The sequence below is a fragment of the Polyodon spathula genome, chromosome 3 (genome assembly GCF_017654505.1).
Source record: "Polyodon spathula isolate WHYD16114869_AA chromosome 3, ASM1765450v1, whole genome shotgun sequence".
NCBI lineage: Eukaryota > Metazoa > Chordata > Actinopteri > Acipenseriformes > Polyodontidae > Polyodon > Polyodon spathula.
This window is the reverse complement of record NC_054536.1, coordinates 42,315,746-42,337,349: the sequence shown is the minus strand read 5'-3', so window position 1 is coordinate 42,337,349 and position 21,604 is coordinate 42,315,746. Positions and strand designations below refer to the sequence as shown.

General features: G+C 36.3%; 1 protein-coding gene across 3 annotated transcripts in view; it reads right to left on the bottom strand.

Annotated features, from left to right (window-relative positions):
• The window catches only part of gmds (GDP-mannose 4,6-dehydratase), a 449,938-nt gene that overhangs the window by 209,790 nt on the left and 218,544 nt on the right, over positions 1 to 21,604 (bottom strand). For all 3 annotated transcript variants that reach the window (XM_041245279.1, XM_041245277.1, XM_041245280.1), the window contains one exon: positions 19,185 to 19,312. In XM_041245279.1, coding sequence (XP_041101213.1) covers positions 19,185 to 19,312 — 128 coding nt within the window. The remainder of the gene's footprint in view (positions 1 to 19,184; positions 19,313 to 21,604) is intronic.

Here is a 21,604-nt window from a genome sequence, read left to right as displayed (position 1 = left end):
ATAAAACCATGCTGTTCTGCTTCACTGCTAAACTCGATCCCTGTCTGCACTGCCAGCTCAAGCTCCAGTTGCCTATACAGAGTTCCACACTAACCCCCTTGTTTACATCAGTGCTGTAATTAAGCCCCAGCCAAGCATTGAAGTCCCACAGAGGGTGACAAAAGTGCAAGGCTGCGAACCAGATTTCATGAACAATGAAATGAAATTAGCTCACCCCTGCCATTAAACACAGGCTATAGAATACATGTGCATTGCCCCCATTGATAATATAATATAAGCTTTGTTAGAGATTCATGTAAAATTGTATTATTATAAGAAAAAAAGGTGTGTGTGTGTGTGTGTGTGTGTGTGTGTGTGTGTGACACAACGTGTTGGTGTTTTGCTCTTCCTGACCTAAAATACAGTTGTCATTTATAAATTCCTCCTGTGGCCTGCCTGCCATATGACTGTGCAAGTTTTAATGGGAGTGTAAGCTTCTGGACCTTGAAGGATAATAATAATAATAATAATAATAATAATATTAATAATAATAATAATATATAATAATAATAATAATCTTAAACTTTTTTTTATGTCACTATGGGATTTACAGTATATATTAGTTTGAACTATCTATGCTATTCTACTTTCAATTAGTATAATGAAGCCATAACCAGAGACATTCAATGATGCATTTTGTTAAGACAAAAATGTTCAATGGGGAAATTAATTGTCTCATATACAGACAGAAATCACTTCCACCACAGTTGTGGTCTTACATAACCCATAGGACAAATCTTACCAGACTAGCGGAAATAAAAACAGTAGTTTAGTAAAAGCCACTCAGCTATAACACAGGACACTAACTAGTCATTGAGCAAAATCCACAATGCTTTAGTATAGATACCTACTGTCATGTGACTGAACATCTTTTTTTTTTTGTTTTAATTCACTATCAGGCAGTAGTTTTTTTTTTGTTTTTTTTTATAAATACTGTATGTAAATGTACAGTTCAAAACAAATAATGACAATACCACATTAAATGAGTTTTGAAATACACTTTTTACACGTTCACAATAGAAATGTTACCACTGAAATCCTGAGAACTACGGTGCAGTTTATTCATTAAATAGAATAACTTTCATTTGCACATCAATTAATAATGTACAGCAATCTGACGGAAAGAGTAAATCAGAAATCAAGGCTTGAAGGATGCCTTTAAAAAAATAAATAAATAAAATAATGTTAGAAAGGTGTTGGGATGCAATACTCGTGTCTATTTTTGTTACGACAATTTTTCCCATCATCCAGTCAACAGTCAAAATGTAAGGATCACCAAGCCTGGAGACTTTGGACAAATCCATCTTTTGGATCAAGATCTGCCTATTAGGCAAAATAACTCTTGTCCTCCCTCACAATTCCTTAAAGAGTAAGTTGCAGGGTTCAAAAAAATATAGCGTTGTATGTTAGCCCACATATTGCTGTAAATGTTTAAATAACGTACTTGTAATTCTTCTTTTCATTGTTAACATCCTGACAACTTTTTACACTTAGAACTTTAAAGTCTAAAAAAAAAGAAACCCTAAGTGCTCTGGCTTTTCTTTTCCATACCATATCATGGATCATTATTGCTGTGTTACCTGTTGACAATAAACCCTACAATATCAGTGCACTAGAGCGGCCATTTTGAAAAGAGCTTTGAAACAGAGTTTAAAGGCATACGTGTAAAAAGGTATTCATAGATTTAACATTTTACGCAAACTTCCAATACAAACTTTTATTTTTGAAGGGCATCAGCTTTACATAAGAGATGTGTATGGACAACATCAGGGTATATTTTCAAATACTTCAATCTACATTAATGCTAAAAAGGTGTTTGTTAGACTTCTGCGCAAGGGTGTGCAGCTGAGACACGTTGCTAAGCGACCAGTTGAGCAGTGGGCTCACCCGGCACTGAGCTGATCAGGAAGTCACCACCATGCTTCACAGTAGGGATGGTGTTCTTTGGGTGAGGCACTGTGTTGGGTTTGCGCCAAACATAATGCTTTGAATTTAGGCCAAAAAGTTCCATTTAGTTTCGTCAGACCACAAATCTTTTTGCCACATGGCTACAGAATCTCCTGAGTGTTGCATACTTCAAACGGGATTCAAAGTGGACTTTCTTGGGTAATGGCTTCCTACTTGCCACCCTACCATTCAGGCCAGATCTGTGGACTGCTTGGGATATTGTTGTACACTTTGACCAGTCTTGGCCATAAAAGCCTGTAGCTCTTGCAAAGTTGCCATTGGCCTCTTGGTAGCCTCTCTGATCAGTCTCCTTCTTGCTCAGTCATCCAGTTTGGGGGGATGGCCAGATCTAGGCAGGGTCTTGGTGGTGCCATACACCTTCCACTTCTTAATAATCGTCTTGACCATGCTCCAAGGGATAATCAAGGCCTTTGATATTTTTTTATACCCATCCCCTGATCTGTGCCTTACAACAACTTTGTCCCAGAGTTCTTTTGAAAGCATCTTGATGCTCATGGTTGAGTCTTTGCTTTGAAATGTACTACCCAGCACAGGGAACCTACAGGAACTGCTGAAATCATGTGAATCACTACAATTTAACACAGGTAGAGGCCACTTAACTTGGTGTGTGATTTTGAAGGCGACTGGTTACAACTGAGCTAATTTCGGATTGCTATTACAAGGGGGTAGACACTTATCCAACCAAGCTATTTCAGTTTTTACTTTTAATTAATGTTCTGCAAATCTTTTTTTTCACTTGGAAGTTGTGTGGTAGGATGTGTAGATAAAAAAAAAAAAAAAACTATTTTAATGCATTTTAATTCCAGGCTATAAGGCAAGGCTTTCAATAGGCACTGTATATGATAGGTTTTTAGACAGCAGCCAAATGTTTGTCTACTTGTTTCTTTTAAGGTTTACCTTACATTTTTAATGAGTGTTTTAAAGTTTTGGATGAACAGTGAAAATTAAATGATCTACAAAAAAAAAAAAAAACATACTGTAAAAGGGACATGGAAGAACATCATAACAATCAGAGATAAGAAATGTCTCTATTAGTAAAACAAAGCCTTTAATATTGAAGACAGGTCTTGTCATTGTACTGTTGCTTCTACTTTACCTATCCAATGAAGTAAGGTCTTGATGTATTGTTGAAGATATACATTGTAGCAACCAACAAAAAATGAAGAGGAGTCTCTTTATAACTCATACTCCACCTCTGGTATGTAGTGGGTTTAAAATACAAAGGGAATTTAACCGCAATTTCTCATTTGAGAGTATTTTTTTTCTTATATTTAATGTGTTATATACTTTTATTGTAAGCAATTGTGATTTGACAATGCTGTTTCTGAAACTGAAGATATAGACACAAACTCGAGTTGCTACAGGTTTCTATATCCTGTCCAAAAATCTAGTATTTATGACTGCACCAAGGTTTTTGCTCTGAGACACTTATTTAATTATAAATGTACCTACTCTCCAAACAGGTAAACCAAATGTATACAAATTAAATGGAAATCTTCTGCAACAGATTTCAAACTCATTTTAGTATTTGTATACTATAACATTGTTTATTTTGGTAACACTGCTGTTTTTTTTGTGACCCTAAAGCATATTCTCCAAAAATTAAAATTAACACTAATAAGTGTTTCAAATCTGTTGCATAACATTTATGATTAATTCCTAAACATGTTTTACATTGTATATGGTCATTTCTGTGAATTAAACCAAAACTCTAACCCAAAAGTGATGGCCCAAAAGTCTTCACAATGTTTACATTTAGATCATTTAAATGCTAAATTTTATTATATAATAATAAAAATATCTTTTTTTTATATAGCACCTTTCATAATGAACAGCCATAACAAAGCTCTTTACAGATGTAGGCTGTGGACTGTGCATTATATGCAGAGTCACTTCAAATAGGACACTGATTTAACATCTCATCCGCAGTATGGAGCACAAGGAGGTTCAGGTACTTGTTCACGGTCACACAGAGGTGGGGTTTGTCAAAAAATGTTTAAAATCTTGGCACAAGGGGAAGTAACAAGTAATTGTAAAATGAAACCAGACTTTTACTTTATTGTAACAAGATGTTTCTTATGAACTCTCAACAAATGAAAATATTCAATAAATAAATCAATACAGTAGATGCAGTATGGTACAAAACAGTATCCTACAAGCAGAAAATAAAGAAGGTAATACAGATGGAGGCTGTAATGACAAACTGTATAAAAAGAATAAATACATCAGAATAAAAAAACGCAACAACGCTGAAAAAAAGGACACTTAAAACCAATGTCAGTAAAAAGATCTGCCAGGTAGCAACTGAGTATTTCTGACAGCCCCCTCATTCTAAATACATGGTATCAGCATAGCAAAATTGGCATCTGACAGCACATATAATTAAGCAACAGAAAACAGCTGTTTTTCAAAAGGATGTAGTTTCTAAGTGTGTTTGAGGAGGGTGCATATAATATAAACATATCTTTAAAATAAAATTTTAAAAGTTTTAGTACTACCCGTGCATGACATGCACCAAATAGGCTTGTTTTCAGCTAATCCAGGTGCTGAAAAAAACTAAATTAAAAAAGAAAACAAGAGAGAGTTAGCCTCCTCCCCTGAGCTGCTGGGTGGCTTGCCTCCTTCCACGTTAGCCTCCTCCCCTGAGCTGCTGGTGGGCAGTTTCATGGGGAGAGTGAGTTTCCAGCACAGTCACTACGAGGCCGTTTGCTGTTCTGCTCAAGCACATCTGGGCTTTATATCAGGCCTTAATTAATCCTCAGTGAAAGCCAAGCTGTGACAGTTTGACTGGGCAGGCTCCAATTCTGGACAGGTCTTGATTTATTGCGACTGAGCCCCGACCAACATTGATTTATTTTGGCTTTGGGGAGGAGGACTAGCATTAAACAGAAAAGGCACTGTTGGATTTGGGGGTTTGGAGAGGAACAGATGGGGGTTGGGGGACTTATATGCAATAGGAAGCACCTCCTGATTGCCTCATACCCAGCTGAATAATGTCCATGACATACATGACCACCAACAAAATCAGATAAACTTTTCTTTGTGTAACTTTAATAAATCCAGCTTGAGCATCAAGGACTTGTCTTATTAACGGTCACCGATAAATAACTGTAGCCAGGCAAGACACTTTACAGGATTTCACATTTCAGCCCTTATATGTCAGTCAAGGAAGCTCATCAAGCCTTATCTCCTGGCAAACAATAAATCCCTGTCTACTCATTAGGGTTAATCATGACAATCATCTGCACTCTGTAAGACACAGGAAAAAAAGGACTGGAGGCTTTTTTTCTGGACTGCAGCAAAAGAAAAGGATGTGCTTAAAATTATCTCATACTCCATCAGGGCAGATCTCCTTTTAAAAAAAAAAAAAAAAAGCAGCCTTCAGCAGTATAAGAAATCCCCATGGATGATTAAACATCTATAATGCAATGTTGTGGTCCTGGTGCTGATAGTAGTATTGGGGTTGATGTATATGTGTATGTGTTGTTTACAGGAAATATGTTACTACATACCTGCAGAACTGCATGTTAATATCTATTTGATCGTGTGTTGGTCTCTATTTATCAGCTGCATCAGTTAGTTTTGATGCTTTTTTTGTTGTTGTTTTGTTCAGGTTTTACACTAGAATTAAAATAGTATGTTGTTCGCCTGGAAGTTACAGCCTAGCCTGTGGTAAACAGAATTAGAATTATATATGTATTTATTGCTGAATCAATATTTACTCCAATAGCACAAGTGAAAAACATAAATACAAAACACTACTCACAATTGCCTAAATGAATGCCTCCATTTTTTTTATTTTTGGTTTGGTAACTTTCTTGGGTATGTTTCTTACAATCCTAAAAAAAAAAATGTGCTGGTAATGAGTAGTTAGCAAGAAAATAGTCTACAGTATCTAATAAAAAATGTTTTTTGTTGAAATGTTATTTTATTGTATCTAAGAACTAATATCATAGTTGCTTCAACTGTAAACAAATAAATAATGAAAACAAAACAGTGTGACAAAACAAACTGAAAAGGAGGTGAAGGGAAATACAATATAATTTTAACCAACAGGACAATCATATCCTCCTATAGTCTCATTTTTCAAGTTTGTATTCAAATAAGGCAGTCTTATAAATTAATAGAAAGGGAGAATATTCAGTATGCAACGTTTAGGTTTTTGAGTTAAAGTAATCAAATCCATCACCTTTGTCATCATTAAAATGATTTCCATGACCAGCAAAGGATGTCTGGAATAACTTCCACCTGACTGTGTTGCACCTGGATATTAATGTCTCGTCAATATAACTTTTCCCCACCATTCGTGGGAGCCACTTGTTGGTCTACAAATATTATTATTATTATTTTTTAGATTATGTATCAAACTTGTAATGCCAGTATCACATCATATATTGTTTTATTATTTTATCAAATAACAACATGAAAATGACAATGATACGATACGCTTCTGGTGTAATCATTTTTGAGGAGTAAAAGCTGAATTAGAAGACAACATAACCTTGAAAGATAGAGGGTTCTTTTTAAATGATCGAAACCATGATGGACCTTAATGTTGCCTCCCTGAAATTTATAAACCTCACAAACTGCATCTGGTCTTTGACATTTTAATAGATTTTGTTATTTTATACTCTATATCTTTTTTTTTTTTTTGCAATTTAAGCAACTGTAGATAATGTGAACCTTCAACTTTTCCCTATGAAAGCACTGAAGCAGTTTTGCTAGGACAGCAATGACACTTTTCTACTACATACCATAATGTGCTCTGTGCTTATAAATGTGTGTGCAAATAAATGTTTAATCCCAAACTTCCTAAACAGATTCACAGTATTTCAAAACTTCAGCACAGGCTTCTTTTGAGAGTCGGTTAGCTCATAATAAGATGACGCATGGATGAGATGTTTAGCTTGTGACAGATACACTACCAAGAGAGATTAATAAGTATTGCTTTGGATTTGCAGAACCTATATTTTTAAAAGAGATTACCAGATCAGTTGAAGGAAAAAGAAAATGTATTAAGGGCACAGACAAGTTTTTCATCCAAGGAGGAAATCCAAATAAATCCAGTGACAAGCTAGGGGAACAGTGAGGTTCAACATGATCTGCTCCCGCTCCATAAATTCAGTCTGGTAGCGAGTTCAGGCTGTCCACAGAGAGTACATGGACTGGCTGCCAAATGAAGCTGAATCAAAAGTTCAGCTGGTCTAACTTTGGATAACTGGTTGGTTGTTAGGTCAGGCTAGATCCCAAAACACCTACAGCTAAAAAATCTTGCATTTTAACTAAGACCACAAAGTGGCATGTTAAGTGCACCCTATAGAAACAGAGAATGTATCATTATTTTTCAGCCAAAACAGAAAGGATTTTTTTATTATTATTATTATAATTACCAACACAAATCTGCTTTTTATCAATAGAATACCCATAAGGAAAATACAAATACCAGAATCAATCAGCCTTTCATTAAATACATGTATATATATATATATTTTTGTTATGTTTTATTTAAGATTACATATTTACAGTTAAGTAAACCTCCCCACCCCATCCAACTGCAACTACATCAGGACTTTCATTGTGCAATTTATGTAAGCGTGTGGTAGATAAAAAGTAAAAAGTCATTTCACTATAAAACGGCTGTCTTTCACAATATACAGTAATACATATAATTCCCATTACCTTGCATTATTCAAAAGAGTATGTAGTACTGTATTTGTATACATAACTTAACGGCATAAACAACTATACCTGAAAGTGTTTGTTTTTTTTGGGTCCATGACAGATTGTGGCCGCTTATCATCTAAAAATAAATAATTGCATTACTTGTTTAAAGAGTGCCCAAGTGGTAGTAAAGACGTGTGTTTTCCAGTGATTTATGGCACTCTCATTTGCAATTTACTTTTAGGGGAAAAATATAATGATAATATAAAAAAAAGAATTTTACTTACACACACACACACACACACACACACACACACACAAAGAAAGACAAGCACTGAATTGAGAACAGAACTGTCAGACGGTACAGCTGTCGTTGTCCACCAAATCAACAGTATTAAGGTCTCTCTTGAAATTAGGGGTTAAAAGATGTGTTAAGAAAGGGGAACAAGACTAAAAAGCTTTAATGACACCCGCACTGTACTATAGAGAGCATATCAATGGTACGGCGCAGTGCACGGTACACACAGTACTGTGCAAAAAGTACAGTACGTTGTATGCCGCATGATACGTACAACGGTAAAGTACACACAGTATGGCAGAGCACCGTACCGTACTATGTGACCAGGAGAATGATGGGAAATATAGTTCTGAGAAGTCCATTCGGGTACATGGGAAGCCATCTTGAGGGAGGGAATTCAATTTTAAAAACGTTTAAATAAATGGTCAAATGTTAAAAATAAATAATACACACACCTTATGTTAACAGTTGTAGCAACACATGGGAACATCGCAATAGGTGTTAAAACACAAGCGTAAAGTCAGATAAAACACTTTGTGTCACTTATCTGTTCGCAGATCTCTCTCCAGGTGAGGAAAGGAAAAAAGATGATGATACTTGTGTCAGTGGTCGTATTTGCTCTTGGGGGCAGGCATAACTACATCACAATCCTACATGCAGCTTTGATATATCGGTTCAGATTAAATGGTATTAAAGGACAAATACCCAGGAGGTAATGGTTTCATATTGTACTTCATAGGGAACACTGCAACACTTCCTTTCGCAGATTATTTAAATCCACAATGTCTGGACCAGCCATTTAGGACAGTAACAGTATGGTATACCCTTGGGGTACACAAGCGTTAACAACAAAACATATGCTTTGTATGTACAGTATAATTTAAACTTGTCTACCTAATTTACACTTGGTAAATAAGCATTTTAATAAAGCTATCATCATACATTTGGTTTCTCTGGAAAACGTTATACTTCAAGGCCCTCTACAACGAAACATGCCCATCATTCCTCTTTATTACTGAGACCACCAGTGTAAAAGCACCATTTAGAGCTACAACAAGGGTGGGCCTAATAATAATGTAAATGTAAGTGCTGGAGCACAGGAAGCTAAACCAGACGGCCTTTGCTGAGAAAAGCACTTTTCAATGCACACAGCCAAAAAAACAATGACAGCCCACTTGAACACAGAAATGTGGCTATGGTTAACTTCTGAGTGAAGATATGGATCAAAACTTCTTAACACACACACATGCACACACACACAAATTAACGTTTTTTTTTTGTTTGTTTTTTTTTCAGATGTACAGAAAAGGTTTAAAAATCCATATCTAAATGTATTTCTATAAAATATTATTAATAGGGGTTGCAGAAGAACAAAGGTCACTTCAAAAGTGTGGTTCTGCTCTACTTACATGCAGTACATAAATTCCAGTTACAATTACCATCAAATTAACACACTATAATTCCACATAATCTATAAGCAACAGGTTTTTTTTTTTTTTTTAATGAAAGAATAGACCCTGAAGTCTATGCAAATTGTGAAAAAAGTATAAAACAGACCAGCCTAGTTTATTATGATATATCATACTCAGAACTAATGAGTTAATAGGCTCTATAATCTAAACAGGGTTGCTGACTGACTCAACTTTTCTTTAGTAATATCTCTAACAGTTTAACATCTTTCTTTTAACAGCATGTTCATTACAACGTGGTGTCTGCTCTGGTGTTTTTATAAGGGTTATAAATCATTGAACTCCTGATAGAAATAAATGCACATAGGCCTAGATTCATCAAGAATTATCAGGGGGCTTTTTGTAACATTTTGTCAAAGAAAAATAAAACTGTTATTATTATAGGTACATTGTGAGTACATAAATTAAGCTTAAGGGAGATTTGTTATTTGTTAAGTAAGATTAACATTTTTGAAGCAAATTGGATTTTGGTGTAAAGGCCAAGATGAAATCAGGGCAGATCCCCTGGAGTAGATCTGATAAAAGCGCAGAGAGTCTGTGATGAAATCCCAGGGCCCATCTTCCTGGAGGCTGATCTCCCTCTCCTGGGTGTTTTATAAGAGAAAGCATTCTGTGCAGCAATGAAGAGAGAGTGCAAGCTCGGTACAGTGGTAACGTGGCAGGCTTGTAAACCCGCAGGGTTTTCTTCTTTTTATTTTAATTTTTTTAAATAATCAACTTTTTTTATGATTTTGCTGTACATTTTTTAACATGGAGCAAACTCAATATCTAACTTTGGAATCAGAACTGACCACCTTAGAACTGGAAATTATAATTTAAAATGGTTGCAAAGCCTAGTCATTTCCGTTTTTGTATTGCTATGATGTTACATATAGTTCAGTTGATGTGATTAACACCTTAATATCTCAGCTCATTGTAACCATAGTTCTGTCATGACTGACACCCAACTGACTTGAGATTATAGACTTTGTTTTATTAGGCTACGGCTTGGGGGGCTCTATTTATAACTAGGTTTATTGCACCGCAGCTTAAGTGCGTCTAAGGTTTCACTTGAAATTAATTGCAGTGGCCCCCTGTGACTCGGAGGTGAAATGGGACAGGCTCTAGCCCCACAGCTGCCTGCTGTTTACTTATACTTATAAAGATGCCAGGAAAACATTGGTGTGGAGCAATGAAAGATGTTACTAAATGCAACCCAACTGCAAAGCTTCCCAGGGGAGAACCTTCTCAAGCCCACCCATTATCACACCTGACATTCTCAAGAGTGCCCTACAGTATGTTTCCAGGAACTGGAATAGTCAGACTGGATTAAAAAAATTAAATACAATAAAAGACTGGTTAAAGACATTGGAAATCGATTCAGTTGTAATTCTTGTTTACATCTTAAATCTGATGAAGATTAAATCATAAATGTCTTACTAAAAACTTTCTTTTTTCAATAGAAGCATATAACATATAATTTAAATTTTATTTGATTTGTTATCATTGAACACAAGGGACAACAGGCACCCCTGTTATTCAGTTCTTGAACACAGAGAACTAAGCTGCCCACACCCCCACCCCGCCTCATTTCACTGAAGTCATATTTAAATGCAGGCCTCTACTTGTCTACCTGTAGAACAATATCTCACTGCATAAAGCAAGATGTACTCTCTACCTTTATGAAGACCATTCATAACATACAGTGGGAAACAACAGGGAAATTAAATCTAATGATGCTTATAACCTCAGAAGACCCCTGAAGCATCTTACATAAATCCAGAAGTATTTTCCAAAGGTATAGTTTTATGTTTTATTTTCCATGAAATTATCGTGAGGGTCTGGGGATGATCAAATTCAGATGATCTGTGTATTATGCAACTGTCACAATATGGTGTGTCATGCATCACTATTTTGATGGGAAAACTTTGTTATATAAAAAAAAAAAATGGAAATGATGCAAAATAATATTGTATAATAAATACACTGTCAACAACTGAAGTGTGCAGAACTAAGGAGAAATATATTAAACAGACACCATCAAAGAAAACTGAAAATGATTATGGATATTATAGATACGTTTTCTTTACTATGTGCCCAAACACATGGACATTGTGACTGAGACAACTTGCTATAGTATTATTATTTAAAACAGTTGGGACCCTGATAATGTCTGTCTGTTACACTCTAAATGCTGAACAAGATAACTGATTTGATTTTACACCAGCCTTTACAAACTTTTATCCTACACGTATTACATGTGGCTATAATCCAAACACTTGATTTTATACACGATTTTTGCCCAAATATAGTAATCGTTTTTTTTTTACCTCATTATTTCCCAACTCCCCAGTTATTCATACTTTTCTAAAATACAGTTTATTGTAAAATGGAGAAAACAAAACATGTTTAAAGTTTCTACTTTTATACATAGGTTTCTTTTTACTGACATTACACATCTACACATACAGCAGCCACCACTCAAACAAATTAAAACAAACTGCCTATTCCCAGTATAACGTTTCATCATGTTGTGGAATATTATAAAGAAAAAAAATACCCTTGGCTGACAAGTTTTGCAGTTAAACATTTAAACATATTTAAACCATTTAATCTCATGAACATAATTCAATAACGTAAGATGTAATGCAAATGAATAAAACAAAAGGTCTCCTAAGCAATACGGAATCTGTGGTGCTTGACCCAAGGAGCTTCATGTCTTCTCTGAGCTCCACTGTTCCTTATCAGGAAGGGATCAGCCCATCTATCACAGACAATTGCATCTGATTTAAGGATCAGATTAACCAATTAGTCTCATCTGCAACTGTTAGTGCTAAGACTGCTGACAAAAACCATGTGAGTGCAATGTCAATTCACAATACATAAAAGAAAATACGTTTGACACCTTTTTGACTGTTTGACAACCATGTCACATCTGAAGATCACTTTAGTTATAACTGAAAAATTAAAATGAGATAATATTTGTGTTTATTTAAGAGTGTTTTGCGCTTCACCGCCAGGTTGCACTCACTGGTCATTTTGGTAGAACTCGTGAAAAATAGCCACATTTATCCAGTATTATCAAGTGATTTTCAAACTATTGTGTTATAAAACTGCTAAATACTACTATTACCAATATAGCTATAAATATTGCAAATGTCACAAGAACACAAAATACCAGACAAGTAAATTACAGATTGGTTCAAACTTTTCAATTATGCCTTACATAAAAACCTAATTTCTGGTAATTTGTTTTATCGTACTGTATTATTGCAGCAAGAACAAAATTAGTTGAAAAGAGTTCTAAAAATGCAGCAGGAATGGGGAGGCATCCATAAAAGGATGTTGTAAGGAAACATACCAAGACATGGACCACTATGGCCTAGATGACAGCAAAAGGCATTATAACATTCTGAGAAAGCAATGAAGCAGAACCAGAGAGGGCCAACAGTTTAGCAGGCCAAAACGTTTAGCATTTCCAAACAACATGTTTAACCGCAACCAGTGGTGTAGTCGAGAGTATACGCAGGTAAATGGCGTTTATCAAATTTTCATTTGGCAATTTGGCATTTACGCACTTTTCATATAAGGGATACAGAGTTTACTCACTTCTACCTGTGATATGCAAATCCTGGGTTAAAGACAAGATATTTTAACGGTGAGCGTCTGTGCTGCATTGCTGGGCATGAGACTGACAGCTGAGAGCTCTCAATTAGCATTGTGGCATGTGTGGGGTGGGGGCAGTGTGGCCACTGGACTGCATGTTCTGTGTGTGTGTGTGTGTGTGTGTGATTGGTTATTTATGTTCTGTTAATGTTATGTTGTCAGGCACACTGGACCTGCAGGGTGGTGTAAATAGCCTTCATCCTAGCTCACGAAAGGATGCTCACAGAACTGTTCAGTGAAGTGCACCGTCGGGTTTGTGACTGTTCACAAACAGCACCTGAAAAGATAAAGGACTATATGGGTGGCTCTGGTTGGCTGAGGGCCAATAACAATGTATCTGTTAATGTTTATCTGTTTAATCTATCTGTTCAACTCTACCAAACAGGGCAGTTTACCCATTTTTTTTATTTACCACTACACCACTGACTGCAACCAAACATATACCCATGTAAAGAATAAGGTAAATGTACTCCGCTTAGATTGTATTCTATCTTTTTGTGCTTTTTAAAAATTACATACATAATTATAAAGCTAATGTACCATTAGTAACTGCAATTCTGATCACAGTCATAAAGAACACAAATCTTTGCAAGGGTTATTCTAGGATTTTGACAGAACTATTGTTTTCTTTTTGGGTAAAACATCAGTTAGACAAATTACTTTATACCTCTTAGGAAATGCAGCACCCTTGAGTTGGTAAAGTTTTACAAAGCATTGCTATATAACACCATTAAAACAGCTGCTTGCAGAGCTTTGTACGGTGACATTTGAGATGATGTAGTACTGGAAAGAAAAACAAAAAGGGGTGCTAATCTGCTGTCTCTTGATCTAAGGGTTGTTTCATTAAAAGCCAGAAGCAATGGTATATGCATGTGTGTGGCCCTTTAGTTTCAACTTTAAAAATCAGCCTCAACTGAAAATATTTGACAGTCTGTCAACTTTAAATTTACTTAGAAAGTCCTTAAAGTTTATTACTAACGAGAAAGGCACTGTGCTGTATTTTACTATTCAACTTGTACCATATTCCATTTCCCTTTTAAATATAACACATATCATTTACTGAGTCAGATGAACTGTAAAAAAAATTACACATGGTACACAAACTCTCACATCACACAGACATTTGTAGAATGATGTATAACGTGCCTGTCATGCCATTCAAAATATATTTAGAAGCAATTAGGAACAATTTTGATGTCAAGACCATACATCAGTGCACCACGGCATATGGTTCTGTTTATGTAGAAATAGTTAGATTATGTCATTTTAACAGTGGCATGCTTTAATAACGTCACTGAAAACACCACAGGCCCAACAATTAAACTTTGCACGTAATGTATCAATTAGTTCAGCTCTGTGTCATTTCGACAGCATATGTGCAATGCATGTTATGTGCTTAATATGTGCGAGAATGTAAACATGTAAAATATACACTGGTGGTCAAAATTATGGTGTCATCTAAAACAGAACGATTTTGTCATGCACAGACTCCTAACCTGTGAGGGACAACTGCTCTTCATTTTCCCTGTAAACAACTGTGACTGCCAAGACTGGTACAAAATTCAAAGTATTTGGTAAACGCCAGGCTAAGTCATAAAATAATAGAACCTCTGCAAGACCAACTGCCACCAACCTTTTAAACTCTGAAAACTGACCTGGACTGCGTTGCTACTGGTTGATAGGGTGACCGGCTCTTCCTAGTTTCTACGTATTGGTGGTAGTTTTTTGTTTGCAAATTAAGCCCTGCCTATAGTTATGTATACAGTTGACTAAAATTCAAAGATTGTGTCGAGTTGTAATTTATGTTGTTTTTATACCATGTAGCTGCAAGGTTTTATAAAATATACAGTAGTTACCGATCAGACTTATTTAACTATGTTATGTGGATAATGATGTACATAAGATATTGATTAATATTCTTTTTGAGATTTCATAGGTTTGGAGATGAAGAGGTATAGACGGTTGATATACTGCTTGTAATATCCAGCTTGATGTTGAAATGTTAAACATCAAATTTATCAGTTTATAGGAAGACCTTGTTTTCGATGGCCATGTTTATTGGAAGTAGTACGGTTTTCAAAGTCGGTGACCTTGTTTTCGAGGGCCATGTTTACTAGAAGTAGTACGGTTTTCAAAGGCGGTGACCTTATTTTCGAGGGTGGCATTTATTGGAAGTAGTACGGCTTTTGAAGGTGTTCAAAGAACCTTCTATGACTTATATACGGTAGCCAAAGGTGCAGGCATAGCATGACGAGGTCAACATACAGCTCTGGTTACAAGCTGAAAACTGTTGAGAACTTTAAGTTGATGAACGTTGCATTAGGGAATGGAGAAAGTAAGTACCTCAGCTATAAGAAGAGCCGACACCTTCACAGGGTAAACAGAAAATGTTTTGTGGTGGCGGACGTTGCCCTGCTGATCCTGACATGGAAGAGGAACTAGTTAACTAGATATGGCATTAGAGACAGAATCAATTAAGAGTAACATGAAAATCAATTGCATTGAAGGCAATATAAATGTCCACAAGCCCCAGCTAAGGCAAGCCGTGGTTGGGTTGAAAATGTGTGGATCCAGATATCATCTCTTGAAGAAGTCCCCCCCCCCACACACACTTATCTACACACCATACTCACACTGTTAAGGGGAAAAAAAAAGTTTGTATTGAGAAAAAAATATATACATTAAAAATACAAAACTGAAAAAATTGGATAAGTCTCCACCTCCTTGAGTTAATACTTGGTGGAAGCACCTTTGGCAGCAATTACAGCTGTGAGTCTGTTGGGATAGGTCTCTACCAATATTTGCACACCTAGATTTGACAATATTTGACCATTCTTCTTTACAAAACTGTTCAAGCTCTATCAAGTTCCTTGGGGAGCACTGACGGACAGCAATCTTCAAGTCATGCCACAAATTTCCGATTGGATTTAGATCAGGGCTCTGACTGGGCCACTCAAGGACATTTACCTTTTTGTTCTTTAGCCACTCCAGTGTAGCTTTGGCTGTGTGCTTTGGGTCGTTGTCATGCTGAAAGGTGAACTTCCATCCCAGTTTCAGCTTTCTTGCCGAGGGCAGCAGGTTTTCCTCAAGGACTTCTCTGTACTTTGTGCCATTCATTTTCCCTTCTATCCTGACAAGTGCCCCAGTCTCTGCCGATAAGAAACATCCCCATAACATGATGCTGCCACCACAATGCTTTACAGTAGGGATGGTGTTCTTTGGGTGATGCGCTGTGTTGGGTTTACGCCAAACATAACACTTTGCATTTAGGCCAAAAAGTTCCATTTTAGTTTTGTCAGACCACAAAACTTTTTGCCACATGGATACAGAATCTCTTGAGTGTTTTTTTTTTTTATTGTATACTTCAAAATGGGATTTAAGGTGGGCTTTCTTGAGTAATGGCTTCCTTCTTGCCGTCCTACCATAGAGGCTAGATTTGTGGAGTGCTTGGGATATTGTTGTCACATGCACATTTTGACCAGTCTTGGCCATAAAAGCCTGCAGCTCTTGTAAAGTTGCCATTGACCTCTTGGTAGCATGTCTGATCAGTCTCCTTCTTGCTCGGTCATCCAGTTTGGAGGGATGGCCTGATCTAGGCAGGGTCTTCATGGTGCCATACACCTTCCACTTCTTAATAATCGTCTTGACCGTGCTCCAAGGGATATTCAAGGCCTTTGATATTTTTTTTTATACCCATCCCCTGATCTGTGCCTTTAACAACTTTGTCCCGGAGTTCTTTTGAAAGCGCCTTGGTGCTCATGGTTGAGTCTTTGATTTGAAATGCACTACTCAGCAGAGGGAACCTACAGGAACTGCTGAATTCATCCTGAAATCATGTGAATCACTGTAATTTAACACAGGTGGAGGCCACTTAACTTGGTGTGCGATTTTGAAGGTTACACCTGAGCTAATTTAGGATTGCTATTACAAGTGGGGTGGACACTTATCCAACCAAGCTATTTCAATTTTTACTTTTAATTAATCTTCTAAAAACTTCTAGAATATTTTTTCACTTGGAAGTTGTGGGGTAGGATGTGTAGATAAATGAAAAAAAAAAACTATTTTAATGCATTTTATTTAAAGGGGGTGTAGACGTTCTATAGGCACTAATATATATATATATATATATATATATATATATATATATATAAATATATATATATATATATATATATATATATATATACATAATACATTTCAGCATGCTTCAATCAATAAAACAATATGATGTGTCATACTTTATCAACAGGAACCTGTTTTACAAATGTGTTATGGAAGGGGCTGTTACAAATAACAGATCGCTACTGTATAGGAAAAACGTGCACATACTTTTTATTAAGACTAGCAAGATCTACTTCTTAACCACTTGGTGAACCATAAAAAAGTGTTCTTGATCTTCAATGCAACACAGCAGGTATATACAGTAACTGGCCTTTAATGGATTCTTATAGAAGATGATGTATTAACAGATCCTTTCTGTAACCAAACTTTTGTGTTTTGTTTAACGATTAGGGATTACAATTTTGACAATGTAGTTATTTTTTAATTGTTATTAATTTAAATATCAACCAAGCGTCAGTTGATGTTTCAGATCCAAAAAATCTGACTGTTCAAGCTGGGTGTACTTAAATTCTGCACAACCGATAATTAACCCTAACAATAATCTAATGTTACCCTGCTTTATCAGACGGGTTTGTTACAGATCATGCGGTAAAATGCAAAGCAAACAAAAAAAATCAATGTGGCACCACTGTACAGTAATATTAGCTGTAGTCACAGCCATTAACTGACAAAATAATTCACTTTTCAACAATACCTGCTCAATTTGGGTTAAAGACATTCCAATGCAGAAGGTACAACAGAGGCAATTCTTTTTTAACACCAGCAAGGAAACAAAATACAGTAAGTACTGTTTTTCATGTATTAGCAGTAGACATCTGGGTTAATTTTCTCCCACAAGCATGATATAAAACCCACATACACTGTTCAAGTAATCACACACTTTTGCAGAATCGCTTCTTTTAAACATGTCAGTGGGTTTACTTTTTCATGTTTTTTTGATTTTTCAGCTTCTGTTTAAATTGCATAAATGGCAGTGGAAGCCAGAGTCTGCATCCCAGGGATGTATGATTCAAGTGGACAGAAATAGTATATAAGCACAGGAAACCTGTTAGGATCTAACCGAGGGAAATTTACTCGCCTGGCCCAAACCCTTTTTTGGTTTGTTTGCACTTTGCTGCTGTTTAGTGCAGTAAAACTCTGTCTACAATAAATTCTTAAATGTGGTATAATGAAATTATAATGGAATATTCCCATTGAGAAGAAGCAGAATGTCAGTGAATTTAGTAGTGAAGCACCGTGTTTGTTTAACTGAAGACTATTCTACTACCTAATGGTACTCATTTACTGGTATGTTTGCAGGCTGTATACAATATTTCCTATTATACCTCATTTCAGAGAAATCTGGCTCATTCGTCAGTAAGCAAATATGTATGCAAGTATGTTTTCTTATCTGGGCATGTTTCAGCTTTTAAGAGAACTCTTCATACGAGTAAAAATATCAGTTATAAAGTGGGCTGCATATCAGCACTCATTGTGTACTTTTTAATTAATTGTGAAAATACTGAAAATAATTTAATTCTAAATGAATAAATAAGTACATTTTTGTGTGTGTTTTAACAACATGCATATTGCATGGAGTCACAACTTTGTTCCTGGTTGCAATCCTTAGGATTCCCATACCCCTTTGTATCTTGCTGACCACTGGCAACTATATATTAAACAGACAGCTATTTAGCCATCATGAGACATAAGATCAGTCATGTCTGTTTTTTTTTTTTTTTAAACCTCAAACTGTAAGCAGCCTTCTCTGCTACTAAATTCTGGGAAATCTAATGCAGTCTGCAGTGTCCCAGCAGTGGTGCACTCCTTCTTGGCACCAGTTCACAAGAGATTCCATGCAGATCAAATATTTCTGTTTGATATGAAATAGGAAAACATACCCAACAAGACAAAAAAGGTGTGGGCGTATGTGTGTTTGTGTGTGTGTGTGTCTGTCTGTCTGTCTGTTTTCATCAGCCCCAAACAGCCCATCCATAACTTACCTCAACATAGTCCTTGGCATGACCCCAGTCTCTCTTGGCATCAAGATTGCCCAGGCTGAAGCATTCCAGCTGTCCGAGATGAATCTTAGCCACCGATCGGCTAATTTTCCGAGTCACAAAATTAGCCCCTGCAAGAATAAAAACAAATTATATCATGCCACCACACAGACCAGACAATCCCTCCCCTAAGCTAATTCGGCACTTTCCCTCAACGGCTGTGCTGTGCTATCGCCTGCCAGCTGAGTCAGTCCAGAAGCTGGGGCTCTGAAATGTATAAAAGATTGATTTCAAGTGCTGATCTCTCCTCTATTACACCTTAAACAGCTTCTTTTTTTTCCATTTCAATATTCAATCAAGGCATTGAGCCAAGGAACATCTTTCGGATTGTTAGTTTATCAACACAAAGGGAAAAACTAGAAAGCACAAAAAGCAACTTAGGACCACCCTGGCATTTGTACAAAACAGATTATAAAACCTCTGCTCCCAGTTCTCAATGCCGGGACAACCAATGGAATTATGTATTTATCAATTTGTACCAATCCCTAATATATATTATAGATGCATGGGCTTCAGTGATTTACAGGAAAATAATTTAACGTAGGGTTTCTGTGGTGTCATAAATTACGAGCCGAAGGCTGAGTAATTTATAAACTGTCACAGAAACCCGAGATGGAATTGTTTTCCTGTAACTCACTGAAGAGGCCCATCTATTATTTTTTCATAATACATGGATACCCTCGTGATGCTAATATTAAAGAAAATTAAGTTCAGCAGTACAGTTGTTTTTTTTTAAACATAGTGTTTCAGTGCAGAACAGACGTTGTATGTTGTTATCTGTTTCACCAGTTTCTCTGAGACACAAATGTACCAGCTTAACGTATTCTCATTTTGTTGATCATTAATGAACATTTCTGTACAGTGGGTGTTGTCATATATATATATATATATATATATATATATATATATATATATATATATATATATATATATATATATATAGGGTAACAGAGCTTCAGCTCACACTGGTTCGTTACCCCTTTAAAACAGGACTCAGCACATAGAAATTGAGTTTTTAAAGCGCTTACGCGCTATTTTTAATAAAGACAAAATAGACAAACCAAACAAATCACCTAGCTCTTACTAGAGCAGTAACTGTACAAACACATGAACCTAACTAAAACAGGACAGCTAAGCTGTTTACCTGTAACACAAAAATAAACCACCTCAAAAGGGTTTTTCACTATCTTTCCTTTTTTTTTCCTACACTTGAGCACACCTTCAAGAAGGCTTTTCACACACAACAGCCGTAAACAGACTGCCTCCTTTCTTTTTATAGTGTGCACCTGGCTCTAATTTCAATGGAAGCCAGGTCCACGAAAAACGCTGCAGCCCGTCCAATGTGCATTTGGTTTTTTTAGTTATTAAAATACCGTCCCTCCTATAATTGGGGGAGGACGACCTACTATATATATATAAATCATATATATATATATATCGATATATATATATATATATAGATATATATATATATCATCGCTAGAGCCATCTCATTCCCGTAGGCTCCTCACTCCGGGTGAGGCAACCACCTCCCACCCTGGTGGAGGGTGGGCACGACCCGTGACCTCTCGCACTGAAGTGACCTACACCACTGCAGTGGTGATTACGTCACCGACGACGGAAGGGGGTAGCCCCCCCCCCTGCCTTCCCCCATCCATGCATATATATATATATATATATATATATATATATATATATATATATATATATATATATATATATATATATATATATATATATATATATATATATATAGCAGTCTATATTGTGATATCACTAGCCTTGAAACTGACGGTGGTACATCTGCTTTCCCTTTTATATATATATTTCTTTTTAGTTTTTTTTTTCCTGGAATGCAAATACAGTACTAGCATATACACAAATGGTCTTAACTTTGGTTGTCACTCTACGCACAGTAGCTATACAATGTATTATGGTATTGTGATAGCAATAACAGTGATCAAGGCAAGCTGAAGATGTGACACACCCATTGTATGACCACTCCCCAGACCACAACCTACTGAAGTCACGCATGAGTTTCCTCACCAGCACCCAACCTATCAACGCCACACCCAAGGAGACCCGATTATAAACGTGGAATGAGAGGCTAGAGACAAAGGTGGCTATGTCTCAACCGCCTACGCATCAGACGCCCGAAGGAAGCAGTAAGAAAGTAGTGCCATACCACCGGCTCAACCACCTGCGATTACAGCACTGAGCCTCAGACTATGCAACACCTGCTGCAGTGTCCACAGCTCGAATCCACACGCACAATCAATGACCTTGCAAAGAACAATAAACAGGCAAAATCATGTGCAAAAAAATGGTCAAACGTGGTGTAAAGACATGATGAGAAGAATAGA